This window comes from Eschscholzia californica, unplaced genomic scaffold, assembly GCF_041429995.1.
Source record: "Eschscholzia californica isolate CP2 unplaced genomic scaffold, dmEscCali1.0.p SCAF_1, whole genome shotgun sequence".
In the NCBI taxonomy this organism is placed as follows: Eukaryota; Viridiplantae; Streptophyta; class Magnoliopsida; order Ranunculales; family Papaveraceae; genus Eschscholzia; species Eschscholzia californica.
In genome coordinates, this window is record NW_028238198.1 from 40,242,660 (window position 1) to 40,260,492 (window position 17,833).

Sequence of the window (17,833 nt, forward strand, 5' to 3'; positions counted from 1 at the left end):
AAAAATTGACCCAAGACGTACATGTTTTTGTACGATAAATGTGTTAAGTTTGTGGTAATCTAATTTAAAAATAATTGAGACCTAGATATTACATTCTTGGTTGCTAGATGGTCTTTCTCCCGTGTGAGACTATTCTCACACGCTTCCTCATGTGTGGCGTTCTTTGAGCCTACCACGTGTTCTTTTTTCTTTTCGCGTGACATGAAACACATGTGATTTTTAAACCTATCACATGCGAACCTAGCTCTATAATATGTTAAGTTTGTAGTCATCCAACTCAAATCCAATTGACAATGATTAGAAAGGACTTATATGTTGTATTTTTGGTTGTTAGATGGGCTTATTTCCATGTGGGATTATTTTCACAATACATGTATAGAGTTTTGAATTGAAAATGCTTTTAGACAAAGAATAGACATCTTACACTTAATTATACCATATCCAACTTCCATATGAAATTCATTCAATATTTAAAAGGGTATAATGTATACTATAAGAAATATAGTTAGGTTTCATCTTTGAGGAGGGTATATGAAATTCATACAAAATAAGCTTCTTTAAACTTCTCCTCTACAAATTTTTAGTATGACTTTTTTTTTGTTTGCTCAAAATCTACTGTACACTAAGAAATATAGTTAGGTTTCATCTTTAATGGTTTTAGTTCTCGAGAGACCAAATTCAAGAAGACTTATCTGAGGGCATGATTATAGTCGTGGAAATGGAAGTTCTTATAAATGAAATGAGACAGCCATTTCGAAGCAGCAAAGGACAAGATCGCCATTAAGACAACACTAGCCCTCACAGCCATTGGAATCACGCCTTGATTGGTAACTGCAACAATGCCAATTGCAGCTACTGCTATTATCTGTAGAGCGATCTTCAGAGTTTTCAGACCCTTAATTGCAGCACGGCAGCTACTGCAGTTCACTACATGAGACCAATACCTGCAACATTTTCAACTTCTTAGTCATAAACAAACAAAATTTGGGAGACTGCATTCTCGGATCGTTTTTAACTCCTCGTATAAAGATTGGAAAAATATGATCATTTGTCTCAAATCCTGATTAGATCAATGACCATATCAAATAGTAATAAATATAGGCAAGGTCATTCAAGCTGGGCACAGAGGTAGATCGAACCCACAAAAGGACCCAAATCCACTAGCCACAGCTTCATAGAGGTAGGCTTCTCTATGAAAGGAGGGATTTCATTTGAGTGGTTCTTCTGAACCACTTGAACTTGGTTCGACAGAAAACCCCAATTACGAGTGAGAGAACTTTAACCGTCAACAATGGTCGAACTGGCAGTCTGACCATTTCAGTCCTAAAGGTCCACTTCACGTGTTCTTTTTACCATACATGATGTTTTATTCAAATATAGTTTTTTTTTCTTTAACAGAGATATCTTACCTGTCTTCAAGCTTTAGAGCATCTCCAACGGGAGACTCGAGAAAAACTCTAGAAATCCTAAGTGTCAGGTCACGGTTGAGATTATCTCTTCTAGGTGGCAGAGTAGAAATCCTCTAATTTTTTGTGTCCCCAATGTAAGTCTCCACAAATAATTTATTTGTGCACATACCACTGACAATTTGATAGATAAAATTTAGATATTGAGAAGTTATGAATGAAAGTTTTTATTGGTTAAAATACACAAAATGATCAGAAAACCTTAAAAGGACACTCTAAATTGAGAGTGAGCTCTTGAGGATCTCTGGAATAGCTACCTCCATGTCACATGGAGTTCAAAATACAATCTCCCTTTGAAAAGTAAATTTTAAGAATAATTCTAAAAATCATACGTGGCACTCTAAGTTTTAGTGATTGAGCAAGGGCGTGGCTGAGATATCGAGGGCCCTGTGCCAAATTTCAAAGACACCCCTCATGTGATAAATGAAAACTAAGAACATCTCATTTATAACAGGTAAAAATGATATTAAATTAATAATCCGCTCAAACTCAATACATATTGAACTAAAAAACATGTTAATAGAGAATAAACAAAGAATACTAAAATTGTTGCCTTTTATGTGACTTTATGAAACCATTTTCACTTGAAATTTTTTATCCTTGCATTTTTTGAAGCAAAATCACCAATTAAATCTTCGTAATCAATGTGGTCCAAAAATTCACTTTCGATGGTGAGAAGAGCTAATCCATTTGGTCTATCCCGTGACATATCTAGTATGATTTCAAAAATTTTAACTTTGAGAAGGTCCTATCTGCTGATGCAATTGTGACGAGTATCGTCAATAAAATCCTACAAGCAATACTAGTAGCTGGAAACCAATTCATTTTCTTCAAGAAATCTAATATGCAACTACCTTTCTTAATTTCACCAGACAAAATATTTTGCAAGAGTCTTAGCTCTATAAATAATACATCTCCTTCAACATCAGAATATTCCGTTTTTCTCAAATTATTTGCAAGATTATTACAAAATGCTTTTAATTTACCATCACAATATCCAATCAACTTTTCTGGCCTCAACAAAAATCTGAAGATCTTTTCATATTCTTGGTATTGGTCGAATCTTCTCTCTAATGAACCAATAGCTTGACCTAATAAGAATATAAAATAATGAACCCTGAAATATTCTTCACCTGATTGTGAAACTAGTTCTGATGATCCATCAGCAATCTCGTCAAAATGTCTTTTTCAACGAATGGCACGCCTCTCGGGAAATACAACATCAACTTCTATTTTAGTTGCAAGTCTCTAAGAATCAACCATGGTCTCTTCAAACCCAATTTCTCTGTATTGCTTAAAAGTATCAATTAAGCCTCTTACTAGTTCAATGGTGACATTAATATGCATATCTTCTGATCGCAATCTTTTGCTAACCTTGTTTACTGTAACCAATATCATGTGCCAAATAGTGGTGCCCAAGAAAAACTCAAAATTGTTAAGATCGTGTCTTGGAATAGTATTTGCTTCACTTTTAGTTTTAGCTTCATTGTCACTTCTTCTAAATTTGAGTAAAGCTTCCCTGATTTTTTGAGGTTGTGTTATAATTGTTTTGACACTTTCAACACGACTTTCGCAACGTGTTGTTGACAATGATTTTAGAGCAAGGAATCAAAAGTCGAAAAATTTCGGTCGAAATGACCGAAATTTTTCGGTTTTTCAGATAATCGAAACAAAAATACACTTACAAACTTTTCGTGTAAGATTTCGATCGAAATTTCGCTTTCTTCATCGTTTTCTTCTTGATTTCTTCATCAAACCTTCTTGATTTCTTCTTCATAGCTTCATGTTTCAGATTTTATGGGTGGGTTTAGGGTGAAGAAGAAGAAAAGAAAGAGATTAGGGTTTCCTAGAAGAAGAAGGAGAGAGAGAGGCGCGACTGTTGGAAGAAAGGTTTGGGTTTTGGGTTTTTAAGTTATAAAGTTAAAAGCACCCCTTAAAAGTTATCTTGCACCCGTTCCTTCACTGTCCCAATGTCTTGAAGGGGTGCCAGAAACTATTTTTAGGGGCGCCTTAAAGAACCTGATGTATACTTAAAATCATCTTGTTACTTAACCCCTAAACAATTTCTTAAGTGCATACATAGCCCCTCAATCTAACAGAATAGGTTAAAAACAATTAGATTTGCCCCTAAACTAACTACTTTATTGCAGATTAGCCCCTAAAGTAAGTGTTTTAGGGTTATTAGAGGTGAATAATTTAATTTAGCCCCTAAATGATCTCAATTTACCCCCTAAACTAACTATTATATTGCAAATTAGCCCCTAACATAAGTGTTTTAGGGTTATTAGAGGTGAATAATTACATTCAGCCTCTAAATTAACTACTTTAATGCATATTAGGCTTCTAAGATACTAACCTTTCATATTATAGAGACGTTAATAAGGATACTAACATTTCTACAAATTTGTAAAGTTTCTACATAGACCGAAACGTTTCCACGAAACGTTTCCACTTTTGGACTCATCGAAGTTTCCAACGAAACCGAAGTTTCATTCCTTTAAAATTTGTCAAAGCTTTGTAGAATTTTCAAACAACGTATAAATTCGTTGTATAATCCAAAGAAATACTTTGCTTTACTATAACAATTTGCAACATGAGAAAGAGTTAAGTTGAGACTATGACAACCACATGGAGCATAAAATGCTATAGAGTTAATATCTAGAAGTCTTTTTGTACCCCTTGCTTGGACCCTTCATATTCAATCCATTATCATATCCTTGCCCTCCCACATCATCTATCTCTAGATCAAAAGCCTCTAAGATAGTTTGTAACTCTTCAAATAATCCGACTCCAGATGTATCATTCACATTCAAAAATTCTAGGAAATCTTTTTGTACCTTTACTGGAGTAGCCCTCATATCCACACATCTTATGACCAAACTCATCTGCTCTTGGTGATTACTATCAGGAGTGCAATCAAGTATGATCGAATCATCGAAAAGCTTTTAGCTTCTCTAACTTTTTTAAGGATTTTGTTTCTGACTTCAGACGATAACATTTGTATCAACTCATTTTGAATTACATTACTGAGATAACAAAATCAAATTTCATTATTCTGAATCCGACGAAGATGTTCCTCTGTAATTGGGTCATGTTATGCAAGCATCTCAACAAGGCCGATAAAGTTTTTGTTGCTTTTCTCACCAATTTTTAACTTTCTCCCACGAAATGCCAGAGTATACTTGGCAAGATATTGTATTATTGAAATTAACCTTCGCAGTAATAATCTTCGATGTTCTTTCTCTTTTCTGATTGCATCTTGCACAGTTTTGTCTATTGTCTTACTTGTTTTAAACCGAATTTGTGTCTCAATGCAAAGAACCATATTAGCAATGTGTGCAATGCTAATTTTATGTTATTTAAGCCTCACACTAAAATGTCTCCAATCTCCATATCTTTCATTTGTTAATTTATTTCTCAAAAGTCTTTTCTAAAACAATTTACAACAAAAATAGAAAACGTTGTTTGCATTTTTGGAGTACATAAGCCAATTATTATCATGTTTTTCTCCATTTCATAAGTGTTGAATTCTGAAGAAAAATGTCCTTTTGTGCCATCATTGGGACCATCGGCCATTGATAGATCTGTTACAAGACCTTTTTCAATTACCAAGTCTCTTTGTTTTGCATCTAAAGTATCCCACAGTTTTGGATCATAGATATTTTGGGATATTGGATCATTTTCTTTTTTCATGAGGAACATCATCAACAAAAATTTCATCATTTAAGTGTTCATCACCCAAGTAACTATTCAGACTCTTACCATGGTCCATGTCACCGTTAAGTTCATTACGATTGTTATCATTTTCATTTTGTCCACAATCTTCATTTAGTTCTTCATTATTCTTTTCAGGTAGTAACTCTTCAACTAAATTTGGTTGTTCTTTAACAAACAAATCTATCAAGAGTTCTTCTTTGTGATTGTATCATTTGTTCATCTTTTGCTTTGCTTGCTCTTTGGAATACCCAAATTTTTGTTTCTTTGGTCCCATAGTAACTATATATGGAGAATATTAAAAATTAAGACTCATTTATCAACAAAACATAATATATGTTGTTTATTGTGTGAGAAAAATTGAGATAATTTTAGATAAGTAAATAATAAAATACAAAAATTTAGAAGAAAAAAAAATTAATGAAATTAGGGGGAAAAAATGAGTGGAAAACATTATCAGGAGGTTCAAAATCTCAGGGATGATGTTGTCTTCTTATAATTCCTTTCTATATATTGAACTTTGCAAATTTAGAATTGGTATAGACTGTAATTGGCTAGTACCATAGAAGAGGGAGAAAAAAAAAGTAAAAGAAAGAAGAAGCCCAAGATTTGATTGAAATCGAAATTAGAAAAAATTGTTTATTTATAAAGGTGAACTTGGAGTGGATAGAAAGGAAGTCAAAATGCCTACTTAGTAGGCATGTAATTCCCTATGTTTGACATTTTGAAATGTCATTTCAAGTCTTCAACAACGCTTCTCTCATGAGTATCGTTAGATACTTGAAATCACTTAAGATCTCTTTATCTTTTCTTTATCCACCGGTACAAAGGTAACGACAGTTTTTTTTTTTTGCATACTTCAATTTTTTTTAACCATCGGTTTATAGGAGGGCCCCTGGGTAAAGGTGGGCCCTGTGCCACCGCATCGGTAGCACCCCTTTACCCACTGCTCTGAGATTGAGTCTCCCATTGGAGATGCTCTTAGTCGAAATTCTAAGCTTTTATCATATTTTCCTTTTGGTAACAAGAATTCAAGTTAACTTGTTTAACTATTTTAAGTTCTCTCGTTTGGGAGGTAAGAGTAGTCAAGCTTGATTGCGTTTATTATTTGAAGTTTATGAATGAAAATATCTTAGTGAAGTGACTGTGTTCATAGAAACAATAAATTCTACACTATTTGAAGTTCTACTTATTTTATCTAAGTTTAAACCCTCCAAATAAGCTTATGTAAACTAATTTGTATCACCATGTTTATGTCAAGAAATCACTATTATAGACACCAAATCCTACTGCTTATATAGATGGTGTGCCACTCTATAGGGAAAATTAGCCAAAACCTTTACACCAAATAGTTTTGGGTCAAAAAAGATCCATTAATTTCTTTTAGGCTTCAGCTCCGCATGTAAGAATTAAACAAGATTGTGCACAGAGTAAGGTTTGCACAAGTTCATATATATTTCGTGCAGGGTTTGCACATGAAGCCCAAGCCTAAAAAAATATTGGTATGTCTTTTTGACCAAGTAGATCCAACTTTGTGTATATATATGTGTGTGTGTGTATTTATATGAACAGGACATGAATTACCTGTCCATTAGTTGTTCTTTAGGAGGAGTCGGGGGGAGTAGTCCACCGAACTTGTTTCCCCAGTCAATTTGACCACCTGCATATTTCCTTAACCACTTTCTGAAGGCTACAACAAGAGCATCTGACTTTGTGGGCACAAAACAGGCCTTTTGCCAATTCGAATTTCCAACATTAGTTAGCTTTTGCTCCTAAAAAACCACAAACGTGAAACTTTAAATGCAGATACCAAGTTCCAAATATAGTTTCTAAATTATACGGTCTAAAGTGAAGAATGATTACGAGTTCACCCAATATATCAACATATAATCAGAACACTAGAGCAGTAGAGCTCATAAAAGAAGAAAAAGAATTACCTCCAAGTGAAGAAGATACAAATCAGAATCTAAGATCAAGTTCTGACCCACGTGAAATATCCATCGAGGAATAACTTGATCAATCCATTTTCCGAAGTTTCTAGGAAAGCTCCATATTACTCTACTTCTACCAGGACCCACTGGGATGCACAAAAATATAAGAAGCATTTGTCGTTGTTTAACAAGTAATTTTTGTGACTCCTGAACCAAACCAACCAAAGGTAGATATCAAATTTAATACCCCTTTTATGAAAAGAAAAAACTAGATGGTGCTAATGTCATTACCTCTTCAGCATTTTCTGACAATGCAGAGCCATTATTTGATGGCAAATTTGGAGCAGCGTAAAAGACACAAGGTGGAATAAACCTGTTACAGCCCCGGTCCTGCTTTGCGAAGAAGCCATTTATATCTAACCTCTGCACATTTATTTCTATAGGCTTTCCCCCTTCTCTATCGAGCTTAGTAGTGAAAGGATCAATAACGTGTGAACTGTTAGTAATTCAAATTGAAAGGAAACAAAAAAAGGAACCCAATTTATGCCTGATATTCCTTTAAAAAATTCTTTGCTACTTAAAATAGATTAAGAGGATAGCTTATCTGGATTTGGCATTTGGTATTTGCATGATTCCATAATGTGCATATGGAACATGAGCAGGGTCCATGAGATTTTCAATCAAAACTTCATACCTGAGATGCATATAGAACTCATCAAGATTTTTTTATTTCGAAGAGAATGAATATATCAAAAGTAATGACGAGATATCGCCCAATGCTAATTTTCTTTAGATAATCTCCTCTTCAGGCCTATAATATATAGAACACATTTTGGATACCTCTTGTTAATGTCGATAATGAATAAGACTTACCCATATGGAATATCTCTGTTACCCATTAAAGATGAGAATGAAGGGTCATCCAACTCCGGTATGTAAGGAGGTTTTTCTTTCGTCGCAATATCTTTGTACTGTGGGTCAGTGTTTGGCCAAAACCAAACAAGTTTGTTCTGCTCATAACTTGGATATACTGCTGCACATGCCTTCTTGAAAGTGTGAATCTGCATATTTTTGCAGCTGAATATGAGTGAATTGCATACGGAGTTTTCAGGAAATCAAGTATATAATAATCAAAAGTATTTATGGCTTCGTTCTGCTTAAATGAAGACAGAAGGATGTGAATATATGAAACTATAGGGACACCTAGTAATCTCTGACGGACATGAAATAAATGGGTTGGTTACGAAAATGAACTTCTAATCCGTGAACTAGTTGGTGTAAACTTCTAGAGGTAGTGTTACGAAAACAGTCCAAAACGTACCACAATCAAAAATAGCGTAGCGAAGAAGTATATACCGTACCCGACACTCAAATGGTACTGTACCGCGTACCGGTGCCTGTACTACGTACCAGAGCGATCCGTGTACCAGGTCACATTATTCTCTCCTATAATATGGGCATTTGCCCCCCATATTCTACCATTCAATTCATTTGAAATCCAACATGGAAAAGTGTGTGGTATAAAGAAGTAGACACATCAATAAATGAAACTCTAAGTAAAATTTTCCAAGTACAAACTTCTCCAATACCAATCTAAGGTTCTATAACAAACCATAATCATGTAGATCATCTTCACCAAAATCACAACCTGTAATGGTTTAATTCCATAAAGAATTGGGTGATTTGTGATTCATATTGTTTTAATATTACATTTAAGCCAACTCAACCTGTAAAGTGCTATATTAATCTAATAATTTATATGAGTGTAAGAGAAATGAACACCAACCAAATATTTAATATAGATAAGACTTGTCTCCTGGGTTCTAACTCCTATACAGAGAGAGAGAGAGAGAGAGAGAGAGAGAGAGAGAGAGATTACCAGAGGACCATCAGGAGGAGCCTGAGGAATAAGCTTACAATCACCAGAACCATTAAAACACCAACCATGATAAACACACTGTAACCTTCCCCATTGATCAATCCTTCCTTCAGAAAGAGGGGCTAATCTATGAGGGCAACTATCATCAAATACTTGCCATTTTTCTTCATTTCTATCCCACCAGATCACAATATCAAGACCCATTACTGTTTTGGCATGTGGGACCCTTTTGTCCAAATCACATACTGGCATTACAGGATACCAATGTGAAAACCAGTCGAATTTTTCATCTTCTTCTTGAATTTCAGTGTCTGATGAAGTTGGGTTTGTTATGGGTTCAGTTGAAATTGATGAAGATGAAAGTTTAAAGTTAGATTTGTTTGTGGAAAATTTATTCTGGTAAGAAGAAGAAGAATTAATGGTTGAGATTTTGTTGAAGGGTAGAGAGAATATAGAAGTTTGAATTAGGGAAGCTATTGGGGGTCTAGTTGGAATGAATGAAGATGAAAATGGGAAAGAAGAAACCTTGAGAACTTCCATGATTAAAACTGAGGAAGCTACCGTGGCTTGTGGAAGTTTGTTCTTATTTGGTTATATAAGATGTAGATGAAGAAAAGGAATGTAGAGCGTGTGTGGTTGGGTTTTTTATACTCCCATTATTTATTTGTGGATGTTTTTGGAAACAAAAATATTTTCCGGGGTAACAAGATTACAAGATGCGATCCCACAAACCAAGATTTTTAATGACATCCTCGCCCAAATTAAACCAAATTTTTCAAATGGAATAACTCTTTCCTTTCTTAAGCAGGTCGCACAGTTGTTGTTTCGGCAATCGCTGCGACCGTTCCCCGATACCAGATGCAATGCTTTGCTATTCCAAAAGGAATATGCAAAAGCATAACGACCTTACAAAAGTCTTTCTGGTGGGGAAAGTCCGACGGTATATGCACCTAATCATGCCCATCTATCTGCCGCTCCAAAAAAGAGGGTGGACTGGGCATCCAAGTCCCTCATCTCGATAATACTGTCCTCTTGACCAAGCTTGCATGGAGACTCAAATCTGAACCACAGGCCATTTGGGTCCAATTCTTGAAGGCTAAATACTATCCTCAATCCAATCTCCCAGACCCGACCAAAGGTCACAATTCCTGGAATTGGAAAGTGCTAAGAAAACATTTCGATCTTATCAATGATATGATTATCTGGGAAGTCTACACAGGTGAGCACATTAACATTTGGTGTGACAACTGGATCCCGGGTCAGTCTGGTCCACCTCCTAATATCTATAATTCTGAGTTGGTCAAAGTTTCTCAACTCATTACCAACCAGACCAGGAATGATACTATCCTCACAGCTACCTTTGCAGCTCCCTTGATTAATCTCATTAAAACCATCCCCGCTCAATAACAACGGCACAGATCAGATGAAATGGACCCTTGCTGAATCTGGTCTCTTTACTGTAAAATCTATGTATCACCATCTGAACTGCAATAATCAATCTGAGCCTCCTAATGAGATCAACTGGAACTTTATCTGGAAGCTCCCCACCGTCCCTCGCATTAAACTTTTTATCTGGAAGATTTGTACTAAAGCTATCCCATTCCGGGAGCGAATAGGTATGTATATTGGCAATATTGAGGTCTGCCCGAATTGCATTGAAATTGAATCTATCGAACATGCTCTGTTACACTGCCCTTTAGCGAAAAACATATGGCTCCATTTTAATATTATCTCTACTAACATTACTTCATTATCAGAATGGATCTTCTCGTGGCAAGATACGAATCAAACATGTTATACGTCGAACAATATACACTTTGTTACTATTCTTTGGCATATATGGAAAACCAGGTGTGACCATTGCTTTCAGCACTATATCACTTCTACGAGCTCGGTAATTAACATGATAATGTCATTCCCAAAAAGCACTTTACCTAAGGAACGAACAACTCTAATATCTATGGAAAAATGGAAACCTCCACTATAACCGTACTTGAAAATTAACATAGATGCATCTTTTACTACCATATCAGCTAACATTGGAACTAGTCTAATAGTCCATAATGTAGAATCAAAATTTATAGTAGCAAAAGTGTTTTCAGCTAGAGCACGTAACAGTGAAGAAAGCGAAGCAATAACAGTTCTCAATGGTCTCTATTGGGCGTACGAAACAAATCAAAAATGTATTATAATTGAAGGCGGCAACATCAATATTATCAAACACCTGAACAACATGAGACATCAGATCCAGTGACAATCAAAGATCCATATTAGCAGAATCCAAGACATGAAGGCTAAATTTGATAGTGTCAAGTTTATCCACACAAAAAGGCATCTCAATCCTCAGGCAGACAAATTAGCAAAGTGGGAACGGAAGAAAGATCAATCTAAGACTTCGAAAAATGTTCCTTACTTTCTACCTTCAATGTATTGTAAGAATACTTTTGTTTATTAATGATAGGTACCAGTTCATCAAAAAAACAAGATTACAAGACCATTAGGGTGAAAATATTTGATTTCCAACCCTCTCCACCCCCCCCCCCCCCCACTCAACCAAAAAAAGAAAAATCTCTAATCCTCTTATCCTCTCTTCTTCCCACAACACAACGGCGGCCGACGATCTTCGCCAGATTTTTCTTCTCTTCTACCTCTTCTCATCTTCATCTCTTATTTTTTATCTCTCTATCCCTATCTTTTTCTACCTCCCCCCCTCTTATTTTTTATCTCTCTATCCCTATCTTTTTCTGATTCTTCATCTCCCCTCTCTCTCTAATTTTCAACAAAGGAGATTATTCGGTCGCTGGAGCTTTTAATCTGGAAAACCAAACCAAGGTTGGATCCGGAACATCTAGTCGAAGCTTTGTCTGATTTTTTAGACGAGAGTTTTGGTGAAGAGCCACCCATTTGCCTGAACAGAGATGAGAGAAGAGAAAGAGGGGACAAGAGAAAGAGGGGAGAAAAAGGAGAAAGGAGAAGAGATAGGGGAGGCGAGAGGTTGTTAATGGCGGCCGGAGGTGGCGGCGGAGAGGCAATTGGTGGTGGATTGCAAATTTCGCAATCTGGAGGGCAACTTTTGCTAATTGGATTTCAAATTTTTGCAAACTAGATTTGCGAGACTCACTAATTTGATTTGAAGATGCAAATTGAATTTGTAAACCTCTCTAGTTTAGTTTGCATATGCAAAATGGGTTTGTGAACCTTGCAAAATAGGTTTGGAAATTTTGCAAACGCTATTTGTAAATGCGAGTAGATCCAAAACCAAACTAGAAAAAGAAATTTTACGATCAACATTAAAACCCTATATATTCCCAACGAAGAACATCATAACATCATGTTCTATGGTCACAAATAATATCACAACGAAGAACATCTAAACTCTAAATATTTTTATTTTTCTCTCAAGAAAAACTAGTACCTATGACATAAATAACTCTCCATGGCAGGATAGGAACTTGAGTGTCCTATTTGACTATTGTTGCTTGGGATTCATAATTTTAGAGAACTATATTCATGTTTTTATTGTTTGGTTCGCTATAAAAAAGTTGTTAGTTTAACAATTTTTTATTTTTTAAGTTTCTTTTTTTTTTAACTATTGAATATATTAAGCAACTAAGGTACCATTACAATAACAACTCGCAAGAAAGTAAGGTACAATATTCTAAGCTTTCGGTCTATTCTTATTACGCGCCCATTTAGCAAGCTTGTCTGCTTTAGAATTGCAATTCCTCTTTGTGTGGTTGAATTTGACGATGTCAAACTTTTTTCTGCTCTCTTTGATTCGTTGGATTTGGATTATGGATTGCCATGGATTTCATGCCTGGGGTGGTTGAGGTGTCGGATGAGATTGTAGTTGTCACTTCTATGATTGTATTTCCATAGTTCTTTTCCTTTGCCCAAGAGAGGCCGAGAAGTATAGCCATTGCTTCGTTTTCTTCACTGGTTCGCGCTCTGATAGAAGTAACCTGTGCTGCTATAAATTTCGAATCTGCATTATGAACAATTATACTAATACCAATGTTACCTTCAATAGATTTAAAAGAGGCATCAACATTGATTTTAAGATAAGGATCTAAGGGGGGGAGTCCATTTTTCTACTGCCTGATTTTGCTTGTGCGTCGATTTTTCTTTAGATAAGATGTTGGATTTTGGGAATGACATAATCGTTTTTATGATAGTGTCAGTGTTACTAATAGTGTGTTGGAAGCAATGGTCGCACCTAGTTTTCCATATAATCCAAAGGATGGTGACAAAGTGAATCTTGTTCAAGGTATGAGAGGTTTGAGCTTTATCCTGCCAAGAGAAGATTCAATTCACTAAGGACGTGATATTAGTCGCAATGATATTAAAATAAAACCACATATTCTGAGCGAGGGGGCAGTGTAGGAGTGCATGCTCTATTGTTTCAATTTCTGTGCAGTTCGGACAACTAAGGTTATTATCAATGTACTTGCCTATTCTAGATCTAACGGAAAGGGCCTTCGTACATATTTTCCATATGAAAAGTTTGATACGGGGGATAGTGGGTATGGACCAGATAAAGTTCCAGTTGACCGCTAGGGTCGGTTGAGGTTTATTTGAGAAGCTAAGATACTGGTACATGGATTTAACCGTAATGTGGTCGGTTTCCGTGAGGCTCCATTTCAATTGATCACTACCTTCGTTAGTGATGGGGATAATTTTGATAAGGTTACTCATATTTGCATCGAAGGTAACATTGAGGACGTCTTCGTTCCAATGGTCATTAGTGATAAGCTGCGAGACTTTGGTTAAGCTAGAGTTAGAGGAATTGGTGATCGGGTTACTGATACCGGGGATCCAGTTATCAGTCCAAATACTGATACGATCACCTTTATGCACTTCCCAAGTGATAAGATTATCAATTTTGTCAAATTGTTCCCGGATCACTTTCCAGTTCCAGGAGTGATGGGATTTTGCTGGCCCAAGGGAGTTGGAGTTAGGAAAATATTTAGATTTTAAGAATTGAACCCAAATAGCCTAAGGATTTGATTTGAGACGCCATTCAAGCTTACTAAGGAGAGCAGAGTTGTTCAGGTGAGGGAGGTGAATACCAAGCCCTCCAGACTTTTTAGGGTGACAAATATATGGCCATGATTTGGTACATATACCTCTGGACTTTCCCCACCAGAACGACTTTTGCAAGGTCGCAATATGTTTGCTAATGCCTTTAGGTTTAGGGATGGCGAAGCATTGTATCTGGTATCGGGGAACGACCGCTGCCACTGCTGAAATAATAACAGTACGACCCGCTTGAGAGAGGAGAGAGTGATTCCACTTATAAAGTTTATTTTGAATTGGGTTAAGGATGTGATTGAACTCTTTAGTTTTGTGAGCGCCTATGAAGAGCTGGGCTTCGAGGTTTTTGTCGGAGGCTGAAGCGTATTTCACTTTGAGAGTACGCATGATAAGACGCTTAAACTTGGGTGAGAGTTTTTGGAGTAGAAGATATTGGATTTAGTGTAGTTGATGGTTTGGCCGGAAGCCGAACAGAAAAGATGCAATAAGTTTTTGAGATTATGGATATTTTCGATAGAATTCTTAACAAAAATAATGCAGTCGTCTGCAAACAGAAGGTGCGAGATGGCGAGACTAGGGTTAGTGGTCGGGAATCCCTTGAAGAGTCCCTGATCCTGATAGGAATTAAGGAGGCGGATGAGGCCTTCCATAGCCAGGGTAAGAGGAAGGGCGAAAGAGGGTCCCCTTGTCTAATATCTCTAGAAGGATGGAAAGTGGGACCTGGACGTCCATTAATAAGGACGGACATGAAGGAGGAGGAGGAGAGGCAATTGGAGATCATATTGATCCAGTGCTCAGAGTATCCAAGCTTCCTCATGATGTAGAGTAAGAAGGAACACTCTATTCTGTCGAAGGCTTTAGACATATCAAGTTCGAAACCAAAATAACCCGCTCCACCCTTCATTTTCTTAAAAGAGTGAATAAGTTCTTGGCTTATTATGATGTTATCCGAGATCCGTCTGCCGGGGGACATAAGCCGCTTGAAATGGAGAGATAATAGGGTTAAGAGTGTGCTTCAGGCGCTCAGCAAGAATTTTGGTTACGATTTTGTAGGTGGTGTTAAGTAAGCTGATAGGGCGGTAGTCTGAAGGGGTCTGGAGGATATGCGATTTTGATATCAGGCAAATATGGGTGTGATTTGTGTTAGGAGGGAGGGTGGTAGTCTGGAAGAAGTTATGAACGGGATTATAGATGTCTTGACTAATCGTGTCCCAATTAGCTTGAAAGAAATAAGGAGGACAACCATCCGGTCAAGGGGTTGCCTCTTTTTTAAGCCATTTAATGGCTAAGTCAATTTCGGCCTTCTCGGGGATGGCCGAAAGCTCATCATTCTGGGAATGAGTAATAATGGGGTCGAAGAGATTAAGGATTGTGGTATTAGGGGAAGGGTGAGTAGTGGTGGTGATGTTAAGCAGATGAGAAGTGAAGATGCTATAGATTTCCTTATATCATCGTTCCAGTCACCGTTGACATCTTTAACCGCCAGAATTAGGTTTTTTCTATTGCGTTGGATAGCCTGGGAGTGAAAGTATTTTGTGTTTTTGTCTCCCACTGAGATGAAATTATTGCGCGATTTCTCTTTCCACGGGCTTTCTTGGTGTAGGAACAACTTTTCTAGTTTGGCATTAAGTTCTAGGAATTCTTTCCTATTATTGGTATTTTGGAGGGTGGAGGCGATGTCATTTATGTTTTTATCTATGTTGCCAAAAACTTCTTTATTCCATTTAGTTAGGTGCTTACTACAGATTGGTTTGAATATTGTTAGCCGTGGGGTGTCTTTAGTTCTAAGCCCACTTGCTGCAAATGAAGTTGTGGCAATCAGAGTGAGACATTTAGGTGCGGACGAATTTGAAAGGCTTGGGTTGAGTTTGATTATTGATGAGGGTGTTGAGAAAGATAGGGTTGTGGTCAGAGCCCACAGCATCAACATGAGTGACATAGGAGTTCGGAGAACTCTGAAGCCAGGATTCGTTGGCAAGAGCTCTATCAAGTCTCTCTTGGATCAGATTACCTGCAAATTGGCGGTTACTCAAGTGTAGGGGTTACCTTGAAATCCTGGATCCACCAACCCTAACTGATTAATGATTAAGAGAATTTTAGGCAGAAAGGAATTGGAGGTGTCAGAACCTCCATTTTTCTCTAAGGAGACAAGGATGCTATTCATGTGACCAGTAACCATCCATGGGTTGTTGGGACTGGGAGATACCCCCTTTGGGAACAGACGAACAGGAGCAATAAGCAGGAGCAGAAGCAAGGAGCTAGAGGAATGAGCAAGGAGCAGGAGCAAGGAGCTGGAGGAAGGAGCAAAGAGCAGGAGCAGGAGCAGGAGCAAGGACCAAGGAGCAGGAGAAGCAGAGAACCAGAGCTGAAAGCGGATGCAATTGATAAGATCTATCCAGACTTAACGGAACATTCAACTTAACGGAGGTTGTCATGCATCAACTCCCTGTTTCATGTTGATATAACAAAATGCCATTTTTTGACATCAACATTTGGCGCTAGAAGGAGGGGAGCGTCTCTCCAGCAAAATCATCAGTCCGGTAACTCGAATTCTTTTCATTACTTTTTCAGAACTGACCGTCTCTTCAAGACCTTCAGGCAAACATGTCCTCAGAGGAGCACACTCCACGCGGATCCCAGAACCAGATACCTAACGCGGTTGAACTCAAGGCCACAATTGAACAACTTAAGGCCGACTGCGAACGAGAGAACGAAGAGGTAAAGCGATTACAAGAAAGCCTCCGTAAGGCCGAAACAATCAAGAAAAGCACAGCGACGGAGGAAAGAAAGGAAGCAATTAAGATGCACGCTCGAAGACTTTTCTCGCCAGGTAATGCATTCTCAACTGGAGCTCTGGAATTACAGCATGGCGACTAGATGCACTTAGAGAGCATCTTAGACGAATATGGAGTACTGGACCAGAACCGCCCATACGTTCCCAAAAACAAGGGGATCGGTGAAGGATGTATCGATGATCCGACAGTCTGCGTGGTGCTCATACACCAAATAGGGGAGCTGACCTGAGAGAGAGAGAGAAAGAAAAGCAGTGGGGAAGAGTAGTGATACACCCGCCCCCTTTAAGTCGGGAGATATTGGAGTCGGAAAACCACAGAACTTCAAATGTCCGGCACTCGACCACTATCACGGTTTGGAGGATCCAAGAGTATTCATCAATAATTATACCTCGGTGATGAACCTTTATACTACCAACCAGAAGGTGTGGTGTGTGGTTTTTGCCACCATACCGAAAGGACTAGCTCAGGCATGGTACCAAGCATTGGCGTCGGGTTCAATCAGATCCTTCGAGCAGCTCGCCCAAGTCTTCTGAGACGCCTTCCGAAGAAGCACCGCAATCAAGAGAGAGACCGACGAACTATTTAACATGGTGCAAAGAAGAAACAAACCCCTTGCCACCTACTGGCAAAGGTTCCAGAACCTCATGGTACAGCATCCTGAATTAGAACCGAAAGTTGCGTTCGCTGCCTTGAAAATGAGTCTCCGACAGGATGATATCATAAAAGAAGTCTCCAGCCGACGGCCAGGCACGCCCGGAGAACTGATAGAAAAGGTCTAGCAATTTATAAGAAAGGAGGAAGATTATAGGAGAATGAAGGAAGTGACAAACATCCCATACAAAGGATAGCCACTCAGGAGGAAAGAACGAGAGGAAGCAAACCCCCCAGAGAACGAGACCGAAGCAGGAGATCAAGACCCGACTTCATCACGTACACCCCGCTAACAAAGGGTAAAGAGGAAATTCTGCAGATACTTAAGTCAAAAGGAAAAGTAGAGCTGCCCAAACCTAATGA

General features: G+C 37.8%; 1 protein-coding gene across 1 annotated transcript; it reads right to left on the reverse strand.

Moving 5' to 3' along the window:
- Positions 1–433: 433 nt before the first annotated feature.
- ACD1-LIKE (ACD1-like protein) lies at positions 434–9,667 on the reverse strand. The gene is made up of 7 exons (XM_086653353.1): positions 8,991–9,667; positions 7,985–8,172; positions 7,716–7,805; positions 7,403–7,583; positions 7,118–7,318; positions 6,765–6,952; positions 434–944 (listed from the first exon to the last, which is right to left on the reverse strand). The coding sequence occupies exons 1-7, from the start codon at positions 9,528–9,530 to the stop codon at positions 689–691; spliced, it is 1,644 nt and encodes a 547-aa protein (XP_086509479.1). The 5' UTR covers positions 9,531–9,667; the 3' UTR covers positions 434–688.
- Between the last annotated feature and the right edge of the window lie 8,166 nt (positions 9,668–17,833).

Excerpts from the sequence above, each read along its gene's own strand:
- ACD1-LIKE (XM_086653353.1), bottom strand. The coding sequence starts at position 9,530 with ATGGAAGTTCTCAAGGTTTCTTCTTTCCCATTTTCATCTTCATTCATT. Across the intron at positions 8,173-8,990 it reads CTCCTCCTGATGGTCCTCTG|ATTCACACTTTCAAGAAGGC; the intron begins GTAATCTCTCTC and ends AAAAATATGCAG. Across the intron at positions 7,319-7,402 it reads TGTCAGAAAATGCTGAAGAG|GAGTCACAAAAATTACTTGT; the intron begins GTAATGACATTA and ends GGTTTGGTTCAG.